Raw genomic sequence first — 10,761 nt, forward strand, 5'->3', positions numbered from 1 at the left:
TTGCCTGTGTTACAATCTTGTTCAGCAAAAATCCATGTTGAATGAGGCGGGGTGGGCATTAGTATCCTTTAAACATTGCCCATCCTTGGCTACACACCCTTGTGTCGCAGTGTACACATCCATGAAATCCACAAATATTCAGTCCTTTCCAATAATATACACTGACTAGTATTAGCATATAGAATATTTATAAACAACCCTAATTGTAATTGGCAAAGTTGCAACATAGTATCAATCCAAATACTGAATTTAAAATGGCCCATCTGGTTCTTATAGTCACTTGTAGACATATGGCAACAGAAGTGATGTGCAGTCAAACAAGCACCGCTCTCATATGGAACAATAACATAATCTCAAACAGTCTAGGTATTAAGCACTGAAATTCTTCCATTGGCATAAAGGACAAGAAGGTGATGGAGAAGCAGAAGGCAGAAGGTGATAAGCTTCAGGGCAAATTTGATGCCATGCGTGCCCAAGACCAGGCAGACGGTGAGGCGCTAGCAGCAGCTGAACGCCGGCTGCAGGCTATCAGCTCCGGCATGTACTCGTCTGGCGATGGGGAAGATGCTACACTGCAGGAACAGCTGATCAGTAAGTACATGTGGGTGTATTTCATCAGTGAACATTGTAGGATATGTACTCATTCTCTCTCTCTCTCTCTCTCTCTCTCTCTCTCTCTCTCTCTCTCTCTCTCTCTCTCTCTCTCTCTCTCTCTCTCTCTCTCTCTCTCTCTCTCTCTCTCTCTCTCTCTCTCTCTCTCTCTCTCTCTCTCTCTCTCTCTCTCTCCTGTGAGTGTGTGTTTGTGTGTGTATTTACGTAGCTGTATTTATCTTCTTGTATACTACAGGGTTTGAACGGGGCTCATAGTGACTCATCTCCATATCTACATTTATCTAACTTTTCCTTAAATTTATGCACACTTTCTGCTGTTACAATCTCATCACTTAATTCATTCCAGGTGTCCACCATCTCTATCTTTTCAATACAGTTTACTTGCTTGTACCTCGTTATTAGGTCCCCTTTCCGTCTATCCTTCAAGGTTGGTAATTCCCTTCCCTTCAGTCTTTTTTCATAGGAAAGATCCTTTATTTCTGGGATCATCTTTGTAGCAGCCCTTTGTATTCTTTGTATTCTTTGTATGTCTTTCTGTCTGACCACACCACTGCTGCATATTCTAGTCTAGGTCTAGGTCTAGGTTATTTTATTTATTTATTTTTTTCGTCATGCTCTTAACCATGAAATTGAATGCCACCCTGATGTTAGTTAGTGTCTTGTATGTTGAAGCAAATAGTCCATTTATGTGTCTTTCTGGAGTCTTGTATAATCACTCCCAGGTCTTTCTCTTCACTCCTATTCATTATAATCTCTTCTTCCATTTTATATTCACACGTAGGTCTTCTATTTCTTTACCTATTTCCCTTATATGGCATTTCCTGGTACGTATTGAATTTTAATTTACACTTTTGGCTCCAGTTCCAAATCTTGTCAATATCTCTGTACAATTCCATTGAGTCACGGATGTGCCTTATTACTTTCAAAAGCTCTGCATCATCTGCAAACAAATTTATATAGCTATATACAGGCAACCCCCGTTTAACGAAGGTTCACACAACGAAATTTCGCTATAACGAAGGTTTCATTTTAATACCATCTGCTTGTTTAACGAACACCAAACTCGCTTTAACGAAGTTTTATCCAGGTAATTTTTTTCCAAATTTGAAAAGCCCCACTGTATCATGCAAGCTGACAGGCTTTTGAATACATCAGGAGCTGCTGGTACTAAGGCCTGCCTCAGGAGAAATCTTGAGACACCTATAGAATAAAGATCAAGATCAAGCCTCTCGTGGACAACACAGGCTCTGCTGATACAAAGGCCTGACTCAGAAGAAATTCTGTGTCACCTGTAGCATCAAGATCAAGATCAAGATCACACGCACCACTCACTGCCCAGTCAAAACATAACAGTGTCACCAGCAGCTCATCTTCCTTAGTTCAACTTACCACCAAAACACCCTGCAATGTGGCCTAACGTTCCTAAGAAGACCAGGAAGTGTCTTACTCTCGAAGTGAAGCTGGGTATTATTCACAGACAAGAGAGAGGCCAGAAAACTAATAACATTGCTTCCCACCATGGCTTGACTCCATCTACTGTCTACTATTTTCAAATCAAGATACTCTATTAAGAAGGGTAGTGAGACCTCATCTTCCTTGCAAGCTAAAAGAATCACCAGAACTCGTGACTCTACAATGGATAAAATGGAAAGCCTTGTGGAAATGTGGTACATAAGTTTTGTATGCAGTACCATGATGCGCACTTTGTTTACATTCCACAGGTTGCTGGTTAGTGTATTTCCTGTTTCACTCTCCCTCCCTTTATAAAGTTAAGATCATCAACATTATAAAGTTACGTACATACATACATTAGTGTACATTATAATGACTTAAATTAAACTACCTAAATGTTTAACTTCATAATTTTTACTTTCATTAAACCTTTTACTGTACTATGATGCACTCTCACTTTGCTTACTCTCAATGGAAGTTCAAATCAGGGGTTATACTTGTTATAATCGGTTCGCTTAACGAAGTTTCGCTTAACGAAGTGTTTTTTAGGAACGTAACCCCTTCGTTAAAGGGGGTTGCCTGTATATGGTTGGCATATACAGTAATACTCCGCTTAACGAACGTTCGTTTAACAATTTCTGGTTTAACGTACTATATAAAGTTAGACCAAAAATTCGCATAACGTACAACCACATCCGTTTTAGCGAATTTTCTGGGTTTGAATTTACCGTGTGAGGGACCGAATGCGGTAGTTTCGTTGCAATTGGTTGGCTCTTGGAGCTGGATCCAAGATTCTTTAACAACGTCAGAGCAACCTCTTGCAGCGAAATGGCATCCATGAATGCTTGGAGGGACGGTGACAAGGTTGCATTCAGGTTGCTCTGAGGTTGCTGGGAACACCACCTCTGGAGGTGGTATTACTGTCTTATATATGCATTTATGTTTACAAAACAACATTTCTATTAGCCTTTTACAAACCTTGCCCCAAGAAAGGATTGTTTTATAATGCATAAAGTGAAATGTTACATGGAATACCAAAAAATAAAGCAGAGATGAGATGAGCCACAGATGAAGCAGGAGACTCTCGGCGACTCGGCCGCTTCTTCTTCTTCTTCTTGTGACCCTTTTAGCCTGCGTGTTGTCTTTCCCCATGATATTTGTTTTCACTCCTCTATTGCCTGCTATAATGGATATCATATCTTAGTATTCATATACGCTCATGCCACTAGGATAACCTTGACTTCGTGGCACTGAGTGATAGTGAATTACTAATGAAATACCGCGGTATTTCATTAGTAATTCACTATCACTCTGCCACAGAGTCGAGGTTATCCTAGTGGCATGAATGTATATGAATACTAAGATATGATATCCATTATAGCTGGCAATAGTGGAGTGAAAACCAATATCATGGGGAAAGACAACACGCAGGCTAAAAGGGTCACAAGAAGAAGAAGTGGCCACGAGTCTCCCGCTTCGTCTGTGGCTGATCTCATCTCTGCTTTATTTTTTGGTATTCCATGTAAGATTTCACTTTATGCATTACAAAACAATCCTTTCTTGGGGACAAGGTTTGTAAAAAGCTAATAGAAATGTTGTTTTGTGAACATAAATGTGAGAATGTGAGAGAATCTGTACGTAGCTTCTAACTTCCAATGACTCATATGAGATCGTACAAGTAGTGGTACACCGGTGGCCCAATATGCTGCCAAACGTATATATAATTTTTTTTTTTTAACCAATGTGGTATGTTGGGGACCAGCCCAGAACGCATCCCCTTTATTTCCATTATTTCCTATGTGAAAATTACGTCCGTTTAACGAATTTTTGCTCTACGAACAGCTTTGACACCCCCTATCCTGTTTGTTAAGCGGAGTATTACTGTACTTGAAACATAATTGGTGCCAGCACTGAATTGTGTGGTACTGCACTGGTAACTGTGTTCCAGTTGATGGGGTGTCTCTTATCTTTGTGCTCATTTCCCCATATGTTAAGTAGTCTGTCATCTACTTTAAGATATTTCCTGTATTCCTCCCTTGTCTTCTGTTTTCCATAGGAGTCTTCTATGTGGTAATCTGTTGAAAGCCTTCTTAATGTTTAGATACACCTGGTCAACCGATCCATCTCTCCCTTGTATTTCATCTATTATTCTTGTATAAAATCTTAGTAAATTTGTTATGTTATGTTATCTTCCTTTCCTTAACACGTTAACCGCATATTGGGCCACCCGTGTACAGAGCAAATTTTCACTTGTTGCATATCAGTACATCTGAGGCCCGAATATCACTTTCTAAAAACTATTACAAACTTGAGTATGTAAACAATTTGTGTATAAATTTGTATTTATTATTACTGCAGATGCATTGCTAAGGTACCGGAAAATAAGATAAAAATGATAAAGCAATAATTTCATTTGTTGAAAGAAAAAAATAGGCTTCTGAATAACATGTAATGTTTGGTGACATATTACTTCAAAAATACAATCAATATAAGAAAATAATGGAATATTAGATCATCATAATGTTGATCACTAATTACACAAGTCATGTTTTTTGTTGAAACATTAAATACAAAGGTGTGGTTGACCCTCACATTCATTGCAATAGGTGGATACTCGCCTAGCCTTGTTTGTGGTCGCCTTGTGTTCCTCAGACAGTGAGATTTTTTCATAGCATCCTCTGCATCGCTTCCTTGTGTTTTTCATTGGTCCATCTGCTTCCTGTAAGGTATGTTCTTTTCTTGCACCCAATATATCAGAGGTCCTCTTCCCTGGTTTTGTAATTTCCTCAGGAATGTTTTTAGTAAGAGAGAGAATTACTGATTCTATGGAGGTTTTTAGGCATACGTGTTTTGCTGAGCAGTATTTATTGTATAGAATTTGAACATTTGTCACTGACATCCCAGCAATCATTTCCAGAGCCAGCTTCTTGTACCACTTCCTTGATTTGTAGAGTGGCGAGTAGTAGGAATTGAGTTGATCAGCAACATCAACACTTTTTTTTTTTGCTTTATTGTACTCAATGACACTTTCAGGTTTTACAATCTCTTCTCCTTTTCTGTTTTTCATTCCACTTGGAACTAAGTTATTACCTTACTCAGGTACCGTTGATAGTGTCAAGAATATATCATCATATGCTACAGCCCATGCCTGGCACACTGGTGTACCAATATGCAATAGAAGGGGAAAAAAATTACCGGTCCACGATTCAGCATATATTTGTACCATGGATTTTTACGCTCTATACTACAGGCCGCGCTTTCACAATGATATATACCTCTTCTCTCTGCAAAAGTCCAATGGACACTGACGTGGTCGGGTAATGAAGGTTACGCGGTGTGGGCGAGTGTGCTGAGTTGTCAAACACGGTTAACGTGTTAACCAACCCAACAATTTTTTTAGTTAAAAATGTTTCTTTTTCAAACAATTTTTTTTTTTTATTTTGGTTCTATATAGTATTATTCATACTGATTATGAAAACAGCTTGTAATTACTGTTTTTTCCCATTTTTGTGGTTAACTTTTTATTTTGAAAATACCTTTGTAGACATATATGAGTTAACTTGTCTTCCTATAAACTCCAAGCTCTCCCCTCACCACCTCCTCCTCCTCCTCCTCCTCCTCCTCCTCCTCCTTGTCGAAAAATATTCATTGTCTGATGAACTGGCAGTGTCATCAGAAGTATTCAAACTTCTGAGAGAAGGTTCATATTTGCTATCTTACTCAGAACTAGACATTTGGGGTGTAAATTATTTGAAAAGGGTACAAAAAATGAGTGGTAATGTGGATGAAAACCAAACCTATGTGGCGACAGTGGTTACTAGAGTAAGTCTAGTAAGAGCGTCCTTGAAATCCCACCGCTCCTCCCTGTCGCCTCTGCCAGGCGTACGATTTGACGAGAATACTCGTTTCACACGTAGAATGGCTTAGAAAGGCCTAGAATCCATGAGTATATATGTCTGTAGCTGGTTTTTGAAGGTCAAGTTTTAAGACGAGTATACTCGTCGACGACTGAAAACGGAATATTTAGTGAAAACGAATATATACGTCTGTAGCTGGTTTTTGAAAATCAAATTTTAGACGAGTGTACTCGTCGACGACTGAAAACGGAACATTTAGTGAAAACAAGTACTGTATACTCATTTCTGCCGAGGAAGGGGTTAGACCAAATTGGGAGTTATTTATTATTTTCTTTCTCTCCAGATATTCTAACCATTTTCTTTAGTAACAATTTCACAGATCTTTCCCACAACACTAGTCAGTGACACTGGTCTATAATTTAGAGGCTCAGTCTTTTTTTTTTCCTCCCTTGTATTTTGGCACTATATTTGCTCTCTTCCACTTCTTTGGTACCTTCCCTTCCATTAGAGAGTTATTATTATGTCCCAAATGGTTCTAGCAGTTGTTCTCTGCATTCTCTCTGTGTCCATCCTGATATTCCATCTGGCTCCATTGCCTTTCTTACATCCACCTTTTCTAGTAATTTTCTAATTTTCTGTTTTTTGCACCACATTGTTTTTCAATCCCTCCTGTGTTGGTTGGCTGTTAGGCTCTGAACTTTCCCACTTCATAAAGTACTGATTTCAAGCTCTCATTCACAAGTTCACTCATTTCTTCCAGTATTTCATATGTCCTATTGCCCTTAATTAACTTAGTGATGGTCTCTTTCATTTCTCCATTTATATACTTATAAAAAAGCTTGGGTTCCTCTTCACATCCATTTCAAAATTTGTTTCGTGCCTCTTTATGCTGCTTCCTATTTGCTTCATTCTGTCGCTTCCTTAATTTTTTGCAAGCTTCATCCTTACACTTTTTAGCTTTTGCACATATAGCATTATACCATGTGTATTTGCTGTCTTACTTTGTATTCGGGAACATATCTCTTTACTCCCTAATTATGCTTGTCTAGGAATATATCATACCTCTCTTGAATTGTCTAGCCTTGCATAATTTGCTTTCACTCAATACTACCAAAGTATCTTCTTAACTCGCCAAAGTTTGATTTGGAGTGATTTCATTTTTTTGCTTGTGTCCCTCATTGCATTTTTAAATTTACTGATCCTCTAAATCAATTTCTAGGACCTCATGGTCACTTTACCCATTGGGCTATGATATTTGATGTTTGGATAAGGCTCCATTTTTTTTTTTTTTTTTTTCAAAATCCAGCATTGGTGATTCATCCTCTATTCCTTGTATAGTATTTCATTGGTCCAATGTGTTTACCATAACCAGTTGTAACACTTCCTCCCCCCAGTGTCCAGTGTGACTGTTTGTATCCATTTCTTCCCAATTTACATCTTTACAGTTTAAATCTCTCACAAGTAGCACTCTTCTGTCTTAACATATTGTCAAGGCAACTTAACACTTCCCTTTGCATTTCTTTATGGACATCAAGCCTCCATGTATTAGTCTTCAATGGCACCTATGTAACTATGATATTCTTTTTTTCCCTCTCATTGGTCCTAATTGTTATGTCCTCTCAAGTCATTATCAGTACCCTGCTTTTCCCCTTTTTATCTCTCCTCCAAACATTTTATCCCTGCTCTTTAAAATTCACTTGGATGTCTTCACTTAACCTTGTTTCTGTTATACATACCATGTCTGGTCCTTTTTCCAATATATAATCTCTCATTTCCAAGCATCCTGATATAAATCCATCTATATTTGTATACATGATTCTTAATGCTTTCCTTCCCTTTCCCAAATATACCATTTCCTCAGTCTCATGGCTAGCAGTCTCCAATAGAATTTCTTGTTCTCTGTCCTTTTCGTTTTTTTCCTTAGCTTCACGTCTCAGTTTTTACCTTTCTTCTTGATTCATCTCTCCCTTTATCCATATATTTTTATATTCTATCTTACCAGCCAGTTTTCCCAGTTCTCACTAATATTCCTTCTCCCCTCACTTGCAATCTCATTTTAACTTTCAGTGGTCTTTTGGTTCCATCACTATATTTACCAAGTCTATGTATTTCCTCTTGTTTCTTTCTCAAGGCTCTCTTCTTCATCTTGAACCACTAAGATAATTTCCATAACCATCTCTATCTCCTTCTCCCTCACAAATTTCACAGGATTCTTTTTTCTTCTAGTCCTTATATAACCATGCACCTCTTATTGTCTACCATTATCTCACTAATTCTTCCTTTTCTCTGATCACTTGTATGACTGTCTTTTTGGCTCTTATTTGTTGCTTAACTACTTCAGCAGAGTTCACTTTTTCTTCATCTTGTTCTTTTTTCCAGACCTTCTTCCATTCCTCTAGTTTTATCTCGCTTATCCCCTTTCCTGTGTCCATGCTGGTGTTCAGTTTTTGCTCAAGTCCCTGCAGTGCTACTTCATAGTTTGCACCGTTGCCCTTAATGGTGCTTTTTTCCATTTTTATTTTGTCCAGAGTTTTCTTCATGTCATTATTCATTGTAACTATGCTTTCTTAACTTTTCACACCTCTCTCTCTCACCTCTAGGTTCTCTGTAATCAGTTGATCCTGTTGTTCAAAAATCTTGGCAACTGTTTCCCTCTAAACTTTTAAGTTCTTTGCATATTGAGATTATCCATCTCATGTTGGATCTTTCCTCCTTAAAACTGGAGAATTTCCTCTCTTTACTCCAATCTCCCAGCTGCCTTAATCAGAGATGTTTCAATAATTTAGCTCCTGCCTCTCAGTTTGGCTCCCTTGTGTATGTAAGTGGCAGGACTGACTGCTGTCTGTATCCTTATCACCTTTTCTCAGGCTTAACATAAGCAAATTCAATGTAAATTTGGAGACATGGTCACTAATCTAGCCCTGTAATATATCACCAGGTCTGCTGGACTTTGTGGTTGAGAATTGGCAGTGTAACCCATGCTGAGCCCTTTATCTTGTGTCCGCCTTGTACGGTTGTATATTTACCTAGTTGTAACGTACAGGAAAAGAGCTATGTTCATGCTTTCCATCTCCATATCAGTGCAGATCCAAATTTTCTTTAAACTTATTGATTGTCCTTGCTTTAACAGCTGTCTTATCTAAACCGTTCCACTCCTCTACACATCTTTGTGGAAAGCTGAACTTCTTGATATTTCTCCTACAGTTGTCCTTTCTTGATTTCTTTTCATGTCTTGTTGTGTCACTGTTGTCCCAGATTAGCAAGTCTTCTGTATCTAATTTTTCCAGTCCATCACTCTGTACACTGCTATTAGACCTCCTCTTTCCCTTCTCTGTTCTAAGGTTGTAAGACCTAGTGTTTGTAGCCTTTCTTCATGTGATCATTAACTTAACTTGGGGGAAGCTTTGTTGCTGCCTTCTGTATTCTCTCTATTTTCCTTATGTGTTTCTTTTTTGTTCATTGACCATACCATATTTTGGGCGTATTAGAGTTGTTCACAATTTTTATTTTTATTTTCTCTCTCTCTCTCTCTCTCTCTCTCTCTCTCTCTCTCTCTCTCTCTCTCTCTCTCTCTCTCTCTCTCTCTCTCTCTCTCCATATTTTCTTCTATGTAAGTGAATGCCACCTTTATATTTCTTAAAACTTCATAGGCATTTCTTGTAATTCTATTTATGTGTTTTCCTGGTGACAAGTTATCCACAATGGTTACTCTTAGAGGTCTTTTTCTTCAGACTTCTTAATTTCTTCATTCCCCATTGAGTAAGCTCTCTTCGGCCTTCTTTTGCTCATTCCAAATTCTAATATGCTGCACTTTTTTGTGTTCTATTTCCCTTGTGAATGACCATTCTGCTATTTTATCATAGTCTTATTGTAATGTCTTAGTCTTCTTTTCTATTCACTCTCCTAATTAATTTAGCATCATCTACAAAGACTGATATAACTGTCTATATTTTCTGATATATTGTTCACACCGTGGCACAGTGGAACCATGCGTGCTTTGGGGTCCAAGGGGTCTCCAAGTGCACGGGTTCGAATCCTGTCCACGGTCTGAGTGTAAGTTGAGCTTCCTCACTTGGGACAACGGTTTCCTAGCAGGTGGGCTTTGAGATAGGAGGTACCCCAAAAAATATCCCCTTTAGCCCATAATTCCCATGAAAAGCCCACATGGTATAAATAAAAAATATCTTTTTCTTTTTAATCTTTGTTTTTTTTAATTTACTTGTCATTTTGTTTTTTTTTTTCCTTTTTTTAATTTTTTTTTTTTTTTTTTTTTTCCTTTTTTTCTTTTTTTTTTTTTTTTTTTTCCTTTTTATTTTTTTTTTTTATTTTTTTTTTTTTTTTTTTTTTTTTTTTTTTTTTTTTTTTTTTTTTTCAATTTTTTTTTATATATTTTTTTTTTTTTTTTTTTTTTAAATTTAAATTTTTTTTTTTTACAAAGCATCTTTTCCCTTCCTATCTTTAAGTCCAGTTTTTTCTTAAATCATGAATTTCCTTGACCATTATTAAACTTTTCAGCCCCCCTTCTTGAAGTATATTTTTTCCATTCTCCCTTTGGCCATTTTTAGTTTTTTTAGTCCAATTCTTATTTCTTTTTATCCATTTTTCCTGCCAATATCACCTTATATTAATCATTCCTTTCTTTCTTTTTCCAGGGTTGTTTTTCATTTCTTCATAAGTCAAATTCAATCAGGCCCATTTTTTTCCCAGCCCTCTTATTTCCTTTTCCTTTTTTTTTTAAGTTAACTTTTATATTCCCCTCTTCATTTTTTTCTTCATCTTTTTCTCGAATTCATCTTTTTCCTTTTCCTTCCTTTTTTGTTTTTATGTTTTCTTCTTTAAT

General features: G+C 37.3%; 1 protein-coding gene across 1 annotated transcript in view; it reads left to right on the forward strand.

Annotated features, from left to right (window-relative positions):
* LOC123503943 (structural maintenance of chromosomes protein 2-like) overlaps positions 1-10,761 on the forward strand; it is a 230,003-nt gene that overhangs the window by 55,641 nt on the left and 163,601 nt on the right. The window contains exons 9-11 of the mRNA XM_045254068.1: positions 402-591; positions 4,671-4,719; positions 8,676-8,739. Of these exons, the coding sequence (XP_045110003.1) occupies positions 402-591; positions 4,671-4,719; positions 8,676-8,739 (303 nt within the window). The remainder of the gene's footprint in view (positions 1-401; positions 592-4,670; positions 4,720-8,675; positions 8,740-10,761) is intronic.

Source organism: Portunus trituberculatus, chromosome 15, assembly GCF_017591435.1.
Source record: "Portunus trituberculatus isolate SZX2019 chromosome 15, ASM1759143v1, whole genome shotgun sequence".
Lineage (NCBI taxonomy): Eukaryota > Metazoa > Arthropoda > Malacostraca > Decapoda > Portunidae > Portunus > Portunus trituberculatus.